This window comes from Pseudochaenichthys georgianus, chromosome 7 (assembly GCF_902827115.2).
Source record: "Pseudochaenichthys georgianus chromosome 7, fPseGeo1.2, whole genome shotgun sequence".
Lineage (NCBI taxonomy): Eukaryota > Metazoa > Chordata > Actinopteri > Perciformes > Channichthyidae > Pseudochaenichthys > Pseudochaenichthys georgianus.
Window position 1 is genome coordinate 10370464 of NC_047509.1, and position 22723 is coordinate 10393186.

General features: G+C 42.7%; 1 protein-coding gene across 9 annotated transcripts in view; it reads left to right on the forward strand.

The window, feature by feature from the left end:
- camta1a (calmodulin binding transcription activator 1a) overlaps positions 1 to 22723 on the forward strand; it is a 314780-nt gene that overhangs the window by 239364 nt on the left and 52693 nt on the right. For all 9 annotated transcript variants that reach the window (XM_034087486.2, XM_034087476.2, XM_034087478.2 and 6 more), the window contains one exon: positions 12048 to 12119. In XM_034087486.2, coding sequence (XP_033943377.1) covers positions 12048 to 12119 — 72 coding nt within the window. The remainder of the gene's footprint in view (positions 1 to 12047; positions 12120 to 22723) is intronic.

Below are 22723 nucleotides of genomic sequence, written 5' to 3' on the forward strand. Positions count from 1 at the left end.
GTGTGTGTGTGTGTGTGTGTGTGTGTGTGTGTGTGTGTGTGTGTGTGTGTGTGTGTGTGTGTGTGTGTGTGTGTGTGTGTGTGTGTGTGTGTGTGTGTGTGTGTGTGTGTGTGTGTGTGTGTGTGTGTGTGTGTGTGTGTGTGTGTGTGTGTCACAAATAGGGACTTTCAGAGTGTGACACGGGGGCAACCCGAGGCACCAGAGACGGAAATGCTCTCTGAAGCCTGGTGCCCTGCCCGGCTTCTTGTATGACCCTCTGTTGTTCCACAAACCTCCCTACCCATCCTCACCCTCTTACCCTTCTCTCCTTCTCACATGTCCTTTACCCTCCTCTCCCCTCATCACTGTTCTTCCCTCCTCGCCCTTTCTCTCCCCTCCTTCCTGTAGTCTGTGTTTGTGTTGGGAAGATTAAGCTGCTCTGACAAAGCTGTGTTTACAAATATGCAGGCAGAGAAACAGGCCAAGCGACGCTGAATAGGAATAGAATACAAATTGCTTTTTTATCTCTCTTAGGGCCAGGGCGAGAGAAAATGTGTTTGCGATTGTTGCTCCTCCGCCTGTGAAGGATAAAGCCTCAGTACTGGGTTTGGGCTCCCTGTTAGCATTCGTTCTATCCTCTCCTCTCTCTGTCTCTCTCTCTGTCTCTCTCTCTGTGTCTCTCTCTCTGTGTCTCTCTCTCTGTGTCTCTTTGTCCTCCCACTCCCTTTTTCCCCCATGCTCTTTCTCCTCTTTGTCTGCTCCACACTCTCTGTCTCATTCTCGCCGTCAGGTTTTTTATTTTCCTGTTTTCTCTGTAATCATATCTCCTCTCCTCTCTCCTCCTTAACTCTCTCATGTCTCCCTGATGCTTGCTCCTCCGTCCTCTATATGTGCACATCACTCCGTCTCCCATCACCTCGGTCCCTCAATAATTTTCTCAATTCCTCTATCCCTTCATGTTTCCATACAAGCTGAATATCTGCCTCCTCTGCTCACCCTCTCCCTTTCCCCCTCCATCCATCCTGTTTCCTCTCCTCCGCTCAGTAGGACTTGTCATGATTTACAGTCTCTCTCAGCTCTTCCTTGCTCACACCGGAGATATTGGAAATTTGGAGTGCCTATAGATCACGGCAGGAGGAGAAGCCATGAGCCTTCGCTAATCAGCCCTAACAGAACTGTGGAGCATTACAAATCTGAGCTCTCTCTTACAATTAGGCAGCATATCTGCCTGGCATAACCCACGGCAGGGAGGCTGAGCCTGTGATGTCATCTTCAGCAGGTCTCCGCCGTGTGTGTGTGTTTTTAGGGGGAAACAGTGGGTTGGACGGTTTGCTCTCATTAATGCAGAGGACGTGCTCCCCTTCTCCACACAGTGCCACTTTTATCCCTACCTCAGCTAACACAAGGGAAGGTTAATGGGCGGTCATACTGACTCAAACAATGCCATATATGTTTATTAAGCAGCAGCAGTCTCACCATGTGAGGCTTTTTTCAATGATTTCATTTGGAATACAGGACATGCCCCAAGGAGCTCAGTTTTTGAGGACAATGTAAAGAAAAAGGATTAAAGATCAATTTTCTTTATACCTAATACATATCTGTTCTCTTGAATCTTATCCACATCCATCCCTGTTTCCATTTCGGCACATGTGAAGTCATATCCAAGCTCTGTGTTGTTATACTTTTGGCCCTTCTCCAGCAAATGCATTTGGGTTTGAGTAAGAGCAAAGGAGACACCGTCTACGGGAAAGTCTTTCTCGACTCAGCTGTTTCCCACCCACTAAAAATGACAGCTAAAACCTGACCTGTGACCCTTTGTCTTTAAACCGAGGCACGATAAGCTGATTGCTGTATCCATTACTCCATCTTTTAATGGAATGAAGTGCCTGTCGTGGTTGATAGCCCCGGGCCCGTAATGCAAACAGATGCTCATTACTCTTTTTACTGCGAGACATTTTTTACATAGCGATTGTAGACAGGCAATCTAGAGGTCAACTCAAAGGTTAGATGATAAGGAAATGGTGCCTTGAGATAATGACTGGTTTCCATTTTACCTTTTTCCATATATACTTAACATCCATTTGTAACCTGTGATCCCTCACATGGACTTTTAACCAAAGCTATTTTGCTTTATCAAGATGCAGCTAACTTAAATTTCCAAAACAGACTATTACAATTTCAGAAAGAAAGACTCGACTTCGGCTAATTTAATCTGTAGTACATCTCTAAAGTAAGACCCTTTTTTATGTGTCGGGCAAAGTCAGTTGAAGAGAGGAGAAAAGATAAGAAAAAAATACGACTTGAGTTTGAGGAAAGTGAAAAGAGAACCTTTGCTACGCGGTGTTGGTCTTCTTCATAGTGTGGGTACTATAGAAACACAGTTTGACTTTTGAGAAGCTGACAGTAGCGCCGCAAGGTTTCTGAGTTTTGCTTTGTTGACAGGCATCAATGTGTTGACCCCTGTTGTAGGATGGGGCCAAGGCAAGGCTTTTACTGGCTCTTTGTAAAGTATAAAAAACAGCCTGATGTATTCACTCGTCCAGCCCTTTCCCCTCTCCTTTTGTGTTCATGTTTTTCAACGGTTGTGTTTAAGTGAATACGCCTTTATACAGAGCTACGTTCAGTAGAGATGAAGCCACAGCAATAGAGAACTGGTCAAGTGTGTTCATTCAATGTGTTTATGTATGTACCCTCTAAATCCATTTGTCACAGGATGCTGTTAACCAAAATGGTATAATATGCCTGAGGTATGATATGCCAACCCAGTCTCACGGCATTTCGTGTTCACCAACACGATTTTTAATCTATTGATTCGTGTTCACCAACCCGAGTTGCCCCTTTTTGTCGTGTTGCACAGCACGATTTTAAAAGCAATGTATTTCTACTGCTAATGTGTTTCGTGCCTGCAGGCTGCAGCACGTCTTTTTCTCCGGTCGGGTCGTGGAAGACCGGAAGCTGTGTGGTTCATAAAAACATGTTCTTACTCAATATCAAGCCACAGTTATTGCTTTTATTTTAAATCGTTTGTTTGCATATAATTTCGGACTTTTGTTGCCGTCTGTGAGGAAAATAAATGGGGCTCAGATCCTCAGGATACTGAAATCTGTATTTTTTAAATCTTTTTTTCCTTCTAATTTGTTATTCTTTTCAAAATAACACACTGTTATTTACTCACCAATAACACACAATTATCCTTGCTTTTATTTATTGGTTTAATTCCATAATCTCTGGCTTTTTTGGCGTCCGTCAGGAACTGAATTTCAAAATAAATATAATCGGAAACAGACGTAGGCATTTCGAGCGATTACCCAAGATCCTCAGCTATGGTTTTAAACTCGCTGATTGGATGTGTTAGCCGCAATGCATGCTGGGAGTTGGTGTTTATATTATATGAAATCCGGAAAACATTTTAAAAGAATAAAATAATACTTAATTCCGAGTGCTCTTGCTTTTCTCTTTGAAAGTCATCACATAACGGCATTGTAATACACGGTTCGGCTGCATTACATATTACAGATCTGCCGTAGTTCTTTATTTAGAGAGCCCTGATGAGAAGACCTTTGGAAAAACTGGAAGAAATGCCGCCGAAACTGAATACTTGACGTGGATCATAAATATATCAACAATTAAACAACATCTTCAATTTCTCTTCACACAATACGTCTCCTTGCAGTATCAACACTAATCTGGCTGACTTTTACATTTGATATAATTTATAGATAGGTTATATTTACACCATAACGGTGCACAGCTGATATAAAAGGACTGTAGTTTTTAAAGATATTACTGATTTTCTTTGAATGTAAGAATGTAAATACTGAGTCTGAAATAGTATAGCAATATGCTGTAAAATGATGTGAAAGCATGCATAAAAGTACACATCTTCAGATGTTGTACATACACACTAATAATACAAAGTTATTATGGCTGTGTGCACCTTGTGTGCACCTCCTAGTGGTTAAAGCACGTTATTGAATTATTGTTTTTATGTGTTATATTTGATTAAAAAAATATTAAGAGTACATACTTTCATAGGGGGAAATTATAAATATAGAAATATAGAATATAAAAAATCAAGAAGATACTATAAGTGATCTCTACAATAAAACAGTTTAGTGCAGGATGTACAAAGATATTAATAGGAGGAGGTGCAAAACAGAAAAACGGATTAACCTTTATTTAAACATTAAATAACAGATTAAGGTATTCTTTTAAATAAGAAAAAAACATTGGGGGTATCTATCTACAGATAAATATTAAGCCTGACAAAGTACTTAACGTCTAATATATTGCTTTCCTGCAATGTTAACTATGTTGAAGCACTTATTTTAACTGATATTATACATATGGATTATACTCTTATGTATGTAGATAGAATAAGAAATGTGCAGAATATGACAGTTTAATGGTGGAGGTACACACATATTGATAGATGTCTTGTAATGCACTGTTGAGGGACCTGTGACCCAAGTTTTTCATTCATTGCATAACTACACCGTAGTTGTGTATGATATGTCAATAAACCTTTAAAATCTTGAAAGGGATGTGCAAAATAGCCATAATATACAGTCTTTAATTAACTATTAGTAGAGAATAACGAGTAATGAATATACTTTATTACTCGTTTCCATTCATGTCAATTGCAGATACATGTTTAGTCTTCTCAAGCACCAACTATCAAATATCTCTCCTGATTGTTGGCACTTGACAATCACCTTACCTGAATTTTACTCAGGTGTAACTAAAGTCTGATTTAAGGGTTGTTTATATTTCACATAATTAATCAGAATCTGCAAAGTAACTCAAATAAATGCAGTGGAGTAAAAATACCAGGTTAACCTCTGAATTGTAGTGGAGTAGAATTACAAAGTAGCAATGAGCTGTCATGTGGGTATATATTAATACTGCGCATTATGGACACAAGTGATTTTCACCCATTTATTAATTATATGTTTTACATTTGATAACACCAATGTGTTTAATACTGGCAACTTCTAATTGTGGGAAAAACGAAAACGTTCAGTCGAGACGTCCCATAGAACATTTTGCGAAACACAATAGCCAGCATGTGTAGTTCTGGGGGGGCGTTCGATTCCAGTTTTGGATAGTCTGGCGTGGTTTCGTTCCATTTCACACAGCTGTTTGACGCTCTGCGTAACCTTACAGGAACTGTAGTCCTAAACGATAGCTGGGGATTATGGGTAGTGTAGTGTCTTCGGCCATCCTAAACTCAGAAATGTTGACAATCGCAATGATGTTCGAAATGTCCCTTATAGGCCTACGTCTGTTTCCGGTTATTTTTATTTTGAAATTCAGTTCCTGACGGACACCAAAAAAGCCCGAGATTATGGAATTAAACCAATAAATAAAAGCAAGGATAATTGTGTGTTATTGGTGAGTAAATAACAGTGTTATTTTGAAAAGAATAACAAATTAGAAGGAAAAAATATTTAAAATACAGATTTCAGTATCTTGAGGCTCTGAGCACCATTTATTTTCCTCACAGACGGCAACAAAAGTCCGAAATTATACGATTTAAAATAAAAGCAATAATTGTGGCTTGATATTGAGTAAGAACATGTTTTTATGAACCACACAGCTTCCGGTCTTCCACGACCCGACCGGAGAAAAAGACGTGCTGCAGCCTGCAGGCACGAAACACGTTACCAGTAGAAATACATTGCTTTTAAAATCGTGCTGTACAACACGAAAAAAAAAAAGGGGCAAATCGTGATGGTGAACACGAATCAATAGATTAAAAATCGTGTTGGTGAACACGAAATGCCGTGAGACTGGGTTGGATATGCAGACACAGATGGTGAAGTCTATAAAGCCCTAACATATACATTATGACATGACTCCATCGTTTTACTCTTACACCTATTTACAGCTTTTGGTATCAATTAATAAATAAACTTAGAAAGAACTATACATAAATGCATTTGACTCTTTCTGCCATATTTACTTACCCATAATTTACAATCACACACACAGGTCAACGTTCTAATTCTCCAGGCGTATGTGCTTTATTGTTATTTGCAGGTGTGACTTGGCATACACTAAAGGGTGTAGCTGTGTTTGCGCCTTTGTGTGTGTGTGTGTGTGTGTGTGTGTGTGTGTGTGTGTGTGTGTGTGTGTGTGTGTGTGTGTGTGTGTGTGTGTGTGTGTGTGTGTGTGTGTGTGTGTGTGTGTGTGTGTGTGTGTGTGTGTGTGTGTGTGTGTGTGTGTGTGTGTGTGTGTGTGTGTGTGTGTGTGTGTGTGTGTGTGTGTGTGTGTGTGTGTGTGTGTGTGTGTGTGTGTGTCAGTGTTTGGTGGCATGCCGTAGGCCCCGTGCCACCCTTCCATCCCATTAGCTGAGCCCAGCCCCTGCCGATGTCTGCTTTAACCTTGGCCAGCGGGCTGGAGGAGAGGGAGAGTAATTCTAACCTTAAAAACCTGCTGATTAAAGCTAGTTTGGTGGAATTCGATTCCACTTAATGCCTTTGGCCGTGAGCCCAGCTGGCTAGCGTTAGCATCAACAGACACCATGTCTTCAGTCAGGGAGACAGACGTGCATGGGCATGTGCATGAGATTCCTCTGGCATTCTTCTTTTTCGTCCTCTGTCTCTTATTCCACTCTCATCTCTCCCTCATATACTAACTTCACTACAATCCTCCTCCCTGGAATGGCTTTCCTCTCTTTCTTCTCTCAGTGCTTTTTGTGTGGCAAGTGGTCAGGGCTTCCTCTCCAACTGCCTCAACCCTGTTATTGTTTTCCTCTTGAACTTGATGTATAGCTCTGTTTACCCGTCCAGCGTGGCTAATTAATTCTCCTCCTCAGGGCCTGTTTATCAACTGTTTGTGTCTATTTTACAATGAGTATGCTATTTTTAGAGCTGGCCATTTCCATAACACATGCATTTTTCTAGAGCATCATTTGTATTGCTTTGTTGAGGAATTTAGTGTTGCTTTTCTTCTTCTTTTTTCCGTCAGCTCGGAGCCTGCCAATTCATTTTGTAGCCCGCTCAGTTTTGACTGATTTAGAGGCTGCAGCTGGTCCAACGGAGAGGACCGGGGAGATACATCTAAGCCTCTTTTGATTTATTATGTATAATGTCTCATCAACCATTGCTTAAGTCTTCAGATGCACTGAAGAATTATACTGTTACAACTTTACAAGTAGTGGCTTATTTAAAGGGGTATAAAGAAGAGGAATCTTAATAGAAAAGGCAGAGGCTGGCAACAAAGCCCCAGTCATTGTGCCAGCCATACAGGAGCGGTGCTTTTCTGTTCAATCCAAAAAATGCACAAGAGATAGTTTTTGTATTATGGGCATTCTGGGCATAGTGCCACCTTACCAGACACTACAGATAATTAGATTCCCGCTGAACGATTGGAGAGAGCAGAGCAGAGCGGCTGACTGTAAAGGCAGCAGGTGAAACGCAGAGCATTTTGGTATCAGTCGAAAATGAGCTCATCCTCCAAACTGGAAGTGGCACTTTTCAGCCGTACGTCATCTAATCACGTCTGTATAGAGCCAGAAATCGCTGGTTGATCAATAGTCATCATGGATGCTGTCAATGACCAGAGTAGCTTGAATCTTGCATGGTCCATGAATCTCTATTGAGTATGGATTTTTGCGCTCCCTGCTCGGATGGGGTTTGATAGTACGGCCTGATTGGCTGCTGCCTGAACTCTTTATGCTGCTGCGCCCCGGGCTGAATCACCTGCCCCGGGCATCCATGTGAACAGACATATCAAAACATGCACAAACAGTAGAACACACACTGAAAATGATGCGTTCCCTCTAATGAAGCAGTGAGCCAGAAGTGACTTTACCAGTTGGATGTCCATGTCGACAACTTTATAATATTGCAAAGCAAGCCACTCAATACAGCGAGTGCTGAAACATTTATATGAGATCAGACTTTAGATTATTGATATACAGGCTGATGAAATGTGAGAACAAACGTTAACTATGATTGATTTTAACTGGGGTCTCGGCAGGTAGGATGTCATTTAAAAAATAAGGAAAAGTGTATTCAAAATGCCAGACATGTTGCCCATGCATGCATCGTATGACTGCGTGTGTTTGTGCATGTGTGTTGACAGACATCAGACAAACTGACAGTAAGACGTTTGCATCACTGCAAGAAAACGGCAAATTGCCAACATAAATAAGGTGCCACGCTCTAATTAGGACTGTCTTCACACATCGTTATGGTCCAATGAGAGAGCTTCCCCTCTCTCTCAGCCTCACTAAAACGCCATGTCTGTTTGCCAGTTTTGCCACCACAGACTTTTTGCATTTTGCTAACCCATCTAGCTGTGCCTGACACCTGTCAGCAATGATGGATGAATGTAAGTGAGGTGTTGCCAGGGCAACTGGCAGGCCAGGGGCAGCGGTGGCCTCTCGAGGCAGGACAGGTGCCCGGTGGTGGCCCTGCCTTTATGTGAAGGCTTTATTTAGGCCAAAGTGTTTATCTCTGCGCTGTCTGGCCTGCTGGCCCTGTGTGATCTGCAATCGGGCTCCACTCAGGACCGCTTTAAGACCCCAAGTGGGGACGTGTTCAGGCCAGACGATAATACCCTCTCATTGGGAAGAGCAAGAGTTTCATTGCCTTGGCCGCTCGCTTGAGTGACAACACCAAATGAATTTGCTGCATCAGTGTCTGACTTTGGAGGACACACGTCGCTGTAACTCTCTTTTCCTGCTGTCTGCAGTGACAGCGCATTAATACATTATGGCTCCCTGTGAATACTCCTATAAACCGTTGTGTGTCATTGTTCAATTGTGTCTCATTTGCACCCCAAACATTAGACCAATAACAATTTCACATCTGGTAATGTGTGTGTTTGTGCGCATACTCGGCACACATATGTGTTTGTTTTTCGCAGTTTTTGTGTCGGCACTTCAAAATTACACACTGGGAAACTGCACTTTTAATGAGAGAATATGTGTGTATGTGTATAATTATAGTTTAATTGCTTGCCCTGTGATGTGCTGTCATCTGTCACAGCCCAAAGACAGCAAATAATGGTTCTGCTGTCGTCACTTTGTCACCCAGACGCTCAGCATGCAGACAGCAGCAGAAACACCAGTAACTGATATGAGCCTTGAATTACTGATAAGCGCTGGAGTATGATGAGCTTTGTGTATGTGGGCGTGCTTGTGCTATCAAAAGAGTCTCGGCCAACCTTTCTATCTCGGTCTATTGTTATTGTCTGTGTACATACAGTAAGGGGGGCTGCATGATGTGAAAGTACGTATGTGAGGTTCTTTGAATATGTCTGTGTTGAGTGAGTGTAGTTCAGTGCTCATTGTCTAAGTCTGTGTGTATGTGTGAGTGGGTGGTAGCTGGATGGAAGGGTGAGGGTGCACAAGATTACATTTGTGTGTGTGTATGTGAGCTTGAAGCCTACTGTATATCGGTACAGACGGGTGCAACAGTTGTGTTATGCTTTAAGCTGCTTGTTTGTCTGGCACGCTGCTTGGTGTGGTTGAGAAGTGGAGTAAACAGAGGGAGGGGAAAGCAGCCTGGGGGCTAATTTATTCACTCCCCAGTGGCACTAGTCACAGAGGCCTATTGCACTGGCCCACCTGTCAATCCTGAGGAACATGCCATCGCCTCATCCAGCTGCACACAGCCACCACGGCCCACTCATAGTGGGCCAAGCGCTTTAGGCTAGAGCCGCATTAACCATGATATATCAATAAACTCTTAGTAATCAGAATGAACAAGACAGCCAGTTTATTTAGCACATAAGTAGCATATTAAAAAATCTGGCATTTTCTCTGCCAGTGAAAACAGAGCGGGAAGCCTGAGTTATGAAGGGTGAGTCTTTGTCATCCCCTCTTTCTCCCCCTTTATCTCCAGGGCTGCTATTATTTAAAGGCACAAAGCCCCAAAAGTGATCTTACAAAAAAAAGGTACTGTTTTATCTGTGTTTAGCTTTTAAAGTCAAACATTGAATTGGCAGAATGTCAGCATTTCTGTTTGATATTGGAACAGCATAAACAGTGCCTTATAAGCCGATAACATATTGCATCACAATTGCCTATTTCCCCCCCTAAAATGCACAAAGTACAGTTTATGACACAAATAACTACAAAACCGCACAGGAGAAATGTGTGAGCTGCTAGCCGTTTTAGTTCACTGTAGTAACGTGATGTTCAGTATGCTGTGGGAGTGGGAGGCAGCGTCTGTCCGTTGCCAGCTTCCAGTAATGGATGGCAGAGCTATGGGAGAGGGAGGAGGCATACATCCTATTTCAGACAGCTGTAATGGATGAGTCTACAGCAAAAAAATAAGACCGGGAGGAAGTCTGCATGCTCTCACTATCTCAACTCACATGCAGAGTTTGGTAGCATATGAAACCGGTTCACGAAAGATGCAACCGGAACAATGGAACACCTGGAGAAAGAGTCGATGCCGATGTGACTTTTGTTGTTTCTTCCAAATTGGTTGTAAGATGTCTGTGAATGTATTGAACACGCAGCCATACATATACTGTGTGATGTGTTCTTACCTCTGTAATGTGTTGCTCACCATGTGCCCAGTGTGTAGCTGTGCACTGGATATCTTGTGTAATTAATCAGACAGTTTGATGTGGCTGTTTATACAGACTTCCTCTGCTCCTTTTAACTAGGTTTTAGGTAACCAAGACTGGCACATAACACATCTCGAGGCACATATTCATCACATGGTCCTCAAAGCAATGTAGCCCAATGGCCCTGTGCCCTCCATCCCTCTTCCCTTCCCCCATTCCTGCACCGTGTCCAACCTCCTAACCAGTTCACAGTGCGAAAGGAAAAGCGCCTTCATTTATTGAGCTTCAGAATAATGAACCTTTGTCATGATGACTAGTGTACATGCACACCCTCTCGCTAACAGTGCATGTATCACTCCAGCTTTGATTTCTCCTCATTTCTCAACAAACAGTTATACCAAAGTGGATTGGAGTGAAGCTCAACCCTCCGACCTGCTTGTTTGATTTATTCCTCGAAGAGCCCAGCTCCCTTTCTTAAGTGCAATCCACCCTACCCTCACTGTTCTCAAATATTGTATCGCACAAAATGACAGCCTATTTCCTATATAAGGTGGGGGTTTGGGGGTTGGGGAGAGTGCTGTAGATTCTTGTTGCGGCTGTAAACAAGCAAGAGCAGGCAAGCAATCCCTCTGGGTCACCTGGGAGCTGGGGCCCAGGGTCTCCCGGAGAAGGATTGAGGAGGAGGATAAGTGCTGCCTTGCTCCTGTTCCTCGCTGCACGGTGCTTTGTTGCGTTTGCCTCTGCTGCCGGCTGGTGAAAAATGTCTCCTGGCCACTCTGCCAGATACCGGGAGGCGTTATCGGCCCTTTCTCGCGCTATCCAGGGTAACGAGCCCCCAGGCCCAGTATTATCTGTTTACGATAAGGATATTAATAACACTGTGCTTTAGTTATGTGCAGGGGTGCCCTGTGGGGTGATGGAGGGGGAGGGGGGGGGGGGTCGGACTCGGTAGCACCTGAATCATTCTGTCAGGGGCTCTCTCCATGCGGGAAGGAAGGAGTCATGTGGGGATGCTGGGAGGACGGTGCTGTGGGGTTCACCGGTTAACCCCCTCCACTTCCTGCTTCCAGGTCACAGTCTTTGTTTCCAAGAACAATAGCTTGACCATCTGGCAGCAGGTCAATGTGGGACACTAGGTCACAGCTGTCCTGCTCCGCCTGCAGATGTGGAAGAAGTAGATCTCTTAGATCTTGTACTTAGGTAAAAATAGAACTACTACAGTGTAGGAATACTCTGTTACGAGCTTTTGGATTTACTCTAGTTGTAACTAAAGCCTTATTCAAGTATTGATTATATTTCACATTATTAATCCAAATCTGCAAAGTAGCTAAAGGTACTAAATAAACTTAGTGGAGTAAAAGTACACGATTTACCTCAGAAAATATTGGTGTAGAAGCACAAAGTAGCAAACACTTGAAAATCACAAGAAAGTACCTCATAATGGTACCTTGAGTAAATGTACTTAGTTACTTTACACCACTGTCAGCCTGGTGTCTGTACTCTAGTCTAATGTCCTCCCTTGTCTTCTTTTCTTCCAGTGTCTGTATGGCTGCTACGTCCACTCCTCCATCATCCCCACCTTCCACCGCAGGTGCTACTGGCTGCTCCAGGTAAGACCTCCTTTTTCTCTTTCTCCACAGTTCAGCACACTTGAGTTTTACTCTCAAACTCTCCACAAGAACTTCAATGAATTGCATGATATCAGTTTCCATTTAACTGAAGCATTTACCTTTGACAGCCGGCAGGCAGACATCAACCTACCCCCCCTCCACCTCCCTCTCTCTCATCTCCTTTCTCTCCTCAGCCTCCATTTCCCTTATCTCTCCCAGTCATTCACTTTTCTGATGGCATTGCCCATACACGCCGTCCAGCACGAGGGCGGTATCTCAGTCTGCTAAAAGCTTTGCCATCGCCCCTGTTTAACAGCTGCGGTGATGGGCAGTAAAAGCGTGATGGAAGACGTTCCCTGTACAGTAGAGTGTGCTTACAGTGGATCGTCAAGTCTGCAGGATGAGAGTGGTTGTAAATAGTATTCCTTTGATCACCCCCCCCCATACATCTCATCATTCTCATTTAGCATGGCAGCTATTATTGTTCGAAGGTGCCTGATACGTACAACCATTCACACACACACCATTTTAACGGAGCATAAAGCACACATGCAGAGAATAAGGGTGTGTGAAGCTGCTGCTATTTTTGTCTACCTATCTGTCATTCTATGTATTTGGGATAGATACGTTTTGGCAACAATGCTGCCAGCTACATTTCTCTAAGTTGTATTTTCTGTAGACAAAACTGTTGAGTCACAACATCCCTGCTGTACTAAATAGACCCATAAGGCAAATTAATTTGTTGTCAAACCCAGTGTTTTTCAAAGTGGGGGCCCCGACCCCCCGGGGGGCCGCCAGGGGGCTCCAGGGGGGTCACGCAAAGTTTGAAGGAAAGGAGAATTTTTACATTTTATTTATTTTTTAGATGTTATTAATAACTGCATATCTATCATTCTATAACACATAGGTTTGAGCAAGCTCTCTGATTGGTCAATAGGCGTGTTTGATTCCACGATCAAACAACGATCAAATAGAACGTGCCTAATCACAAAGTATCCAGTGGCCTACACACGCCACTAGCCTACCGAAACTACTTCCATGAGCCTACATCGTGTGGTTTCCATAGCGACGTTTAGCGACACACAGCCGTTACACTGTTATACATTGTCTCTCGTTGGAAATCGGTAGGTACAAAATGTCAGATTTTAAAGTTAACTTTGATTTGTTGGGGGGCCTCAGTATTGATGAATGGTTGGACATGGACACAGACAGAAAGATGTGGAGCAACGCGCTTTTTGCCGGTCCGGGACACGCCATGAAACGGCCACTGGAGGAAAGCTCTTCCTATAACGTAGTCCTACCCGTGAACACCACAGCACCACCTGCAAAAAAGTCCGGCATGGAGTTCATGGAGAGCTGTTTCAAGAATTGCACTTTTAATGGCAGCATGAACATCCACCTTCATTCTGAACCCAAAATGTTTCAGCATCATTGACAGCCTGATTTGATTTGTTCCGCTATTCCCACACAGTGATTACTCAGATATTTAAATAGCCTAATTCAAGAATTGTTTTCAATAAATTGTTTTCAATAAATTGGTTAATAATATATTATTTACTATAATTATATCAATAACTGTAAGCGGGGTAGCAGGAGTGTTCGATTGATCGGCTATCGTTACCATGGGAACTACTTTCTAGGAACTACTTTCTGACGGAGATTAACTCAAGCAGAAAGCGTAGGTTTGGGAGCAAATTAGCCCACATTATGAAATTATTTTACGATATTGTTGATTACAATGATAGTTTGTGTAATAGAATCGCAATCATACACTTGAGGCCGTTCTTGAACGTCATTATTGGTACGACAGTACTGCGGCAGGATCGAGGCGCTTGCGCCGAGGTCCGTACGTCTGTACTGGAGTTCAAGAACGGCCTCTCGTGTATGATTGCTTAAATATATGTGTCCTTTGATGCCAACATTTTTATATTTTTTATTCATTAATATTTTAATTTTTTTGTTTTTAAATCACACGACCGATCGAGCTGCCACTACTGAGAGTGAAACTGAGTATCTGCTCAGCTTTTGGAGCAAGTGAGAGCTAGTGAATATTTCGCTCTGCAGCTGGATGAGAGCACGGATGTAGCGAATATTGTTGTTTATATATATGAACATAAATATGTTTATTGATAATATTACTGTTGAATATTATATATAATATTATTAAGGCATAAGTAGCTTTCAAAAATGCTAAAAATATATGTTAATTGTTCATATTACTGTTCAAGATTATATAATATTATAAAGACAGTTTACTGTTGATATTACTGTTTAATATTGTGTTAAGAATGTTTATAACAGAAGACACAATGAATGTAATGAATGACAAACAAAAGATAAATACAACAAATGTTTGGAAGAATAACTGATTATTAATTATTAATACAAATATATATTAAGAAAATGTATTAAGCTGTATGATTAATTTGTCATATTTTCCATCATAATGTACTCATCATTTAAAAAAGAAATTGCAACAGGGGGTCCCCGCCACACAATAATGCTATATGGGGTCCTTGGCATGGCAACGTTTGGGAACCCCTGGTAACCAACCCGCCTCACAATGTCTGCTAGCAAAAGAGGAGAGCAGGCCGGTTGGGAAAAGGCAAAAAGGAAAAACTGGCCTCAACAATGTTTAAATACTAATCAAAATAATTAGTGTTCCCACAGCAAACAAAGCTTTCAAACAACAACAGTTTATTTCTCTCCCGCTTTCTCTGTTGGCTCTGTGTGTGTCACAGGCAGTAGTAACAACACGAGCTGACTGAAAGCTTGTCGTTTCCTTTCTGTTCTGAGTTCTATCAGCATCGCTTCTCAGGTTATTTCCTCTTTTTTTATCCAAAGGATTAGAGGTACAGTGTATTGTTAAAAACTCTAAATAATGAAAGCAAAAGAAACAATGGTGTGTGGAGTATATCATTCTCAGTCTGTAAATAAAACAAAACACGGTGGTTCATGTTTAGACCTGGAGAATGATCAGAAGAAGCTTTTGTTCTGGTGAGGCGGCAGATCATCTCTAATCTGCTTCCATTTGTAAACTGTCAGGGAAATCTTGTGTTGATTTTCTGTAGTCATTTTGTGGTTGGAGCTCCCTTATGGAATGGGTTCACATATCTTCCAAGTCTATCTTAATACAATACTGACATTCCCATATGTGCTTTGCAATACTGGATGCTGTAATCATTCCTCCTGTCAATACTGGCCAAGAAGAAATTCTCTTCTAACATCATTTGGAAGCAAGCGATGATTTACAAATCCACAGTCTTTCTTATTTGCACAAATGATTTCTAAACCTCTCTCACTTAAAGGTGGGGTAGGTTATTTTGTAATTCCATGAAATATAACAAAAAGTGTATCTCGAGCCGGTTTCTCAAACTTACCTACCCCACCTTTAAGTGTGCAACTTCGACTCTTTCTGGTATGAACATTTCTTCTTTTAAAGGGGCCCTATTGTGCTTATTTTCAGTTTGAATTTGTTATTGTTCAACCCCATAGCCTATCACTTACAATGTGTTGAGCACTGAACAACAGAAGTACAAGTCTCACATTGTGATGTCACTGTGTTACAGAAGTAAACAAAGGAATCCAATGGAGGCGTTTCAGGCAGGGGGGGAGTGTGTGGAAGAGAAACTCTCTATATAAGGAACTTATATGACACACTACAGGAAAGGGAAAACCCCAAAAGGCTTAAAGGTCACCAATTATGCTAAATCTACTTTTATACATAAACATGTGTCCCCAAGAGATTCTGAACGTTTCAGGAACAAAGACCCCCTCTCTTTTTGTCCTGATCCATTTATATAAAAACTAGGGCCGGGACTTTAACGCGTTAATTAAGATTAATTAATTACACAAAAATTAACGCGTCAAAAAAATGCACGCATTTTAATCGCACTTTAATCGCACTTATTTTTGCACAGCGGAACGTTTCTCACTGGATGAGTTTCAGGCGTACCGATTATACTGGAGCACCAACTAACGTTCATGACTTCAGCATGGGACTTCAAACAACAACAAACCACGGTGAACAATAGTCAAACATGAACGAACAAGCTGATGAGACCGCTTTGGTCGGCCCCGTGGATGGGACATTTTGTTTTAAAAAATGGACGGATGGAAGCGTCGATAAGAGCACGGTTGTGTGCAAATTATGCAAAAAAGAATTTGCATATCACCGCAGCACATCAAGCCTAAAGTATCACCTAAATGCAAAGCATGTAGCAGCTAGCGTGGACGTTAGCCCGACCCCGAGTGCAAGGAACCACACCCTGACCCAACCCACACTCATCCAGATGACTGGTTTCAGGGCCAGGATAAGTAAGTCCACGTCTGAGAAAATAACCAGCTCACTGGCTCACTGGATTGCACTCGACTGTAGACCACTTGGAGTAAAATCCATGTGAAAATTGCTTCTCACTGTTCTCAGGTCAAATATGTATATTTGATTAAAAATGCGATTAATTTCGATTAATTAATTACAAAGCCTCTAATTAATTAGATTACTTTTTTTAATCGAGTCCCGGCTCTACTAAAAACCTGTCTGAAAATGAGCTGATCATATTTTGGCTACTTGATGATGTCATAACGATTTGTTGGCTTGTGTAACCATTAGCCAATCAGCAACCAAGGTAACCCCCCCACACCTTATCGCCTGAATCTCCTCCTAGAGCACCTTTGTGTTCTTTCTAACCAAATCTCTCTCAGAGGGGCATGGGGAGGGGCTCCTTATTTTCATCTGAAGTAACAGACAGAGAATCAGCACTTTAGAAACAGGGCTGAAACAGAGGGGATTATGGGTAATGCTGCAATGATCTGTCTGGTGTTTGGAGCCAAACACTTCAGAGGCATGTTTTGTATATATCTGAGACCTGTAATAAAGTAATGAAAAACTTAACAAGGCCTCTTTAATCTTTTCACACTTAAAACTGTGCATTTAAAGGTACCCACTTTATTGGACGAACACATCTGATTCCTGAGTTTAGCCTTATAGTACAGAAAAAGGAAGTGAATTGTGTCTCCCAACGTTGGTATTGCGTTAGTAAAAGATCTATACACGGCCAGTATGGACAAGAAGCTTTGATGAATTACTCTAAAAAGGTACATATGGGAATTCCGGTTCATTTTTAAAAGTGAACCCTTTCCTTTGGTTGAGTGCAGTCCTAAAGGAGGAGCACCACTGGGAGGTAAAAACATGTGTACACACAGAAGGTGAATAATGCAGAGGGCTTGGGTCAACCAGGGTCACCGGCTTTTTTTAAACTCCAGCCCTCTTTTCACTCTCCCTCTGCCTGTTTAAGCACACTCAAGTAAACACTCATAACACTGAGGAGTTCACTGACTTTCTGTTGTCCTGTTACTGCGGAGCATCAGCTAAGAACAACTGGCCCGTCACCTCTCTGTCTCTCACTCTGCTCCGTCGATCTCCTACATGTCTCACGGGTACCAGCTGTGCAGCATCCTCTGATTCCAAACATTAAGAAAACCTTCTGCTGTGCAACAAAAAACATTTAGTCACAACCAAGTGTATTCTTTGACACTGAGATGTCCTGGAACCCCAGATGTCCATCTCTTTTCAGACGGTGTATTGCAGAACATCTGTGCTGAGAGGAATGCACCATGACATCAGAGGTAACAGATTAGACCACTTCAGGGCAGACCCCTACAGATGCAGATAGACCTTCAACACCTGTCCCCTCAAGCCAATTGCATTCAAACACTCAGCGCTGGTTAAAGCAGTCTCTTTCTTCCCTTCTCCACCTTTCTCCAGTCTCTGAACCCTCTGTCCCTGACTCCCTGTGTACCATTAGCTGTGTCCATATGAGATTTGCAGGCAGTAGTCTGTCAACAGCAGAGCAGCAAGGAGACTGGAGCTCCCAGAGCGGCATCAGGGAAAGGTCACCAGTGAGTGAAAAATGTAAATATTCAGCCAACCAGCAGCCACAGTCACGGAGAGACAGGGATGAAAATAACTCCTATTACACAGCACCGACAGAGAGGGAACACAGAGGACAGAGAGGGTAGACTGTGAATGAGAGAGCAGGGAGATGGACACAACTTTTTAAAAGTTAGGGTAAAAAAAAAACTTGAAAGGAAGAGCTGTGGAGAAAGATAGATTCAAAGATGTTTTAAAAGAACACAGCAGAATAGAAAGGGGACGGTGTGTATATATGTGTGTGTATTTTTGAATGTGTGTGTGCAAGAGAGGGAGAGAGGGAGGTTGGTGAAAGGTATTTTAAAGGGGGGTTAGCCTGTGGGTGTGTGCCACTTTATCCACTCTTTATCCACTCTTTATTGAGTCAAAGCCTGGGTAATGAGACAGGGGACACGATGGAAGACCTGCAAGGGGGGTCCTCTCTAACTCCATTCATTTCCTTTTGTTCTTTTCACCTCTCACTCTCAATCTTCTCATCCCCACCACACTACCTCCACCTCTCTATGGCATTAGACCACTTTAAAATGTCTGGCCCATCCCCGCAAATGGCTGAGACGAAAGAAGAGTACCACCACAGTTATCTGGGGTTGCAGACAATGAATCCAAATTGCTGCTGAGACAGAGAGTTGCCCCGAGCGGGCTGTGTGGTTTGTCACTCAGAAAAAGTTCTTATTTCGGTGGAATTAGTGAGAAGAAAATAGAGCTTTTTGTTCAACTATGGGATCGTTTTTAATGCTGTAGCAACAAAAAGTCCCTAAATCATCATAAACATTAGGGCTGCACAATATAAAGAACAATGCGAAAAAAACTGTTGAATATATATTGCGATGAAAATAATGCTTGTGATAAATGAACAGATATTAAACTCAGTTCTGGATTGTTGCTGCAATCAGTGTACTGCTAAAATACAGCATATTGCTTATTGAATGAACGAAGAGAAACTTATTTGCAACATATTTGTATTGAGCAAATTGAAGATCGAACTGAACACAAAGGGCACGGAATACAAAAAGATTGATTGTAACATGTTCTGCTAATACTCTCTTTCAATGTATCACCGAGTGCAGCACTATTGCAGTCTTTAGCGATGTATTTATCGTGCAATCTACTTTGTAAATGCTGTCAGCTGGAGTATGCATAACCAGATACTTAAAAACAAACTTCTATTAGCACTCAGTCGTTCCATCTTCAAGCTGCCATGACACGCACACACACACATACACACACACACACACACACACACACACACACACACACACACACCCATTGACACTGAGGATCCCTCCTATCCTGGTGGCACTGATTGATTCTATTGCTCCGTGTCCCCTTTTCTTGTTTAGTGCTAATCGAATGTAATTCCACACTTGCGCCTCTCCATCAAATCAGACAGTGGAGTTGGTGCTGGCCGACGGGGGCACAGAGGTGGGGATAATTATGATATTAATACGGAGGGGGTCTGAGGGGAAACTTCATTTGTCCTGCTGCCTGCCACGAACACAGAGAGGGGTCAATAGCCTTTCCCGCTTTTCCTACTTTAAAGAGGAGGAGAGAGGGATGAGATAATGAAATGACTAGTAAGGCAGCAGGGAATGCTGACGACCTTGTTTCTTCACAGCCACTGTGCTCTAGTCTCTGTCTCACAAGAATACATTATTAATATCACCATTCACTGCAGTTACATTTTTCTTATTACATTAGTCCTTCAGAGTATAATGACTTTGGAAGCACTTGAATTAGTGTGATGTGGGAACATGAGTCAGTGTTGTCCCTGTGATCATTCCAGCGCTATTAGACAGTCTTTCAGCTATAGTTTAATTCATGGAATAATTCAAAGGTTACTTAATCGGACAGGCAGAGTGATAACTGTGATTTAAGACAACCTTGAGCAGTGTAGGCTCTGCAGGCACTGTCCATGGCACTGACATACTATCTTCTAACCTTTAAGACTGTTCACCACATCAGTCTTTTACTTCTGATTTATCCAAAAACACCCATTCCCTTTAAAGTCCCATGTTATTCACAAACTCGCCAGACTCCAAAGATCAATACACCTGGGCACTGCTGTCAGCGCGTCATGTGCAGAGCCTAACATGTACTCAGCGTCACCAGTCGGGCCAGAGGCCTCTCTCGCCCTCTAACTAATTGAATTGGAAAAGTTGAGTAGCTCCTTTGCTGCAGTGATCCGTCATAGGTCGGTGTGCAAGCAGGATACAGTAGCTACAGACCCAGAGCCTCATGCCTGCAGGCTAAAGGCAGACAGATGGATTCTTTATATCTACCAGAGTCCTCTATTCATTCGGATCAGTTTAGCTGCCTCTGTGCTGAGCACTGGGAGACAGGTGCCGGTTCAGAGCGGCTCAGGTGATGTGTGATGACGGAGCAGAGCTGTCAGGTCCAGATTCACATCAGATACGTCCAGACTATGCAAGGCTACCTAATGAATATTTCACTGAGATAAATCATGGATGAGCCTGGGCAACGTTCTGTTGATTTCACTGAGAGGGTAGAGAGGCAGGAAAACCTGGCGAGGTTTTGACTGGCTGTCTACAACCTCAGGGCAAATGGAGGCAGTAGAAATATAATTGCCTTTAGCTATGCAGGCTGTTGTTTGTATCAAGTGGAAATGCACCTCTACAGAGTATCAGATCAGATTTATAGCATATGAATTTGACTTCTATCACCTGACATTACTGTTCGACTCAAAACCTCAACACCCGACTGACAGGATAACTGGGGGCAGTATATGCAATGTGAGGGTGCATCTCTATATCTGTCAGCCTGTGCACATGTTTTATGTTTGTGTGTGTGTGTGTGTGAAGTTTTTCCATTCTGTTTCTGCGCTATGGTGAGAGACCACGATGCTCTCAGCAGCATGCTGCTGCTGGCAGGCCCCCACTCTCTGCCATGAGGAGAACAGCTGCTTCACGATCATGTCAGGGTGTGAGCCATGTCCCCGTGGCTCCCCTCATCTCCTTCGCTTCTCCTCCTTCTTGTGTGCAGTTACACATAAATACTGCCTCTTAAGTTTACCCTATCCATCTATTCAACTTATAAACAATAAAACATGTGCCTCTCTGTAATCACTTTTCTTATCCTTTGAGCACCTCTGTTACCCTCAGAAAGAAAATATAGAGTTAGTTTTCAAAGTAGGTCCCTGCTCAAAACAGTGACGCTGGGTCTCCTGACCTCTAAACAAATTGAAGGTTACTTTGGTGCTTAATTAATGGCCCCTGCTGGAGCGCTCTCTCTCCACATGAAGAACGAGAGAGAAGTTGAGCTAAACCCCAGAGGCGTACAGAAACTCCTCTCCTCCTGGCAGACTGATCTGTTTCTCAGTGCCTGCGACCTTTTCTCTAGTCCCGTCGCCTAGCCCACCAGCACAGCCAATTATCACAAATCCCCCGCCGCATTTGTCTTGCCATTTTCACTCTGCGGCCAAACAGGCGTGCATGGCCAGACAATCATGCAGCCTCCTAACCAGCCTCAGCCCAGAAACAGAGGCCCACAACAGGTATGTGGTGCTTAAATAATTCAGTTTTCCTGAAAGGTTAAAGCTCTGCCAGGAAGGCAAATTGACATTCATCTTGCTCCAGAGTCGTGCGCACCACTTCAAGAAGGTGCCTCCATCGACATGTTTACTTTCGATGACTTCCAGGATTGTTATTGACACCAGAATGGTGTTTCAGTAGAGCCCAGAGAACTGACTTACTAACCAGAGCAGGAATCAAATGACTGAGTCCCTTGTCGCTGATGCAAGCATTGAGATTAATATATCTCTTATCGAAGAGTATTGCAACCAACCTCCACCCTGATTTGATATTACCCTGTTGTACTCTGTGTATTCTCTCCAATAGTCTTTTGCCGCCTCGCTTAGACAATAAGAGAGTCTCTGTGCATAGTGTCACTAACCAGGCTTAAATGTGTTAACATCCTGCCTGTGTGTGTTAGAAAGCAGAGAATAATAAATGCTCCACACAAAGTGTGTTCTGTGCTTTGCCAATCTCTGTGTCTCCACTCATGTCAAGCCACAGATCTGATATCACTATGGAGGCTCAGGCGTGATGTACACGTATCTCCCAGCTTCCTAGAGAACACTGGTCACAGCTAATGACCAGAACTGTCCGATTTGTCCTGCCCTGATTACTCCTCTGAGCCCCAATTAGCCGTGGATGAGGGCTGACATCCCGACACGATCTCTTGGATGTGTCATAGTGGTAGAGATAAGACGGGGAAGGAAAGGATAGAGGTATGTCATGTTCTTATATGTTGTATGTCAGGGACTACGGATGGAAATTAGCTCAGCTACTGTAAAATCCGGCATATTTACACTTGAAGCATTATTTGTCTAAAGTGTTCATTAATGTGCATTGTCCCTATTCAAATAAACGATAAAAAAGAGGGAAGACAGGGAATGTGTGTGTGACCGAAGAGAGGAGCAAAGGGGAGTCTGTATGAAAGCTGTAGTGATATATAGTCATTAACTCTGCATTCAGTCAGATATCGATCTCAATTCCCTTTTAACCAGCTACCACTCATCAACATACAAACCAACAGCTCTGATTGCAATTTCTATAATTGGCTATTTCATTGTGAATATCTATCTATCTTACGCTGTTCGCTGCAGCTGGTCTGAGACAAGCTGATTTCTCTGTGGGTTAGGTATGAAGAGACT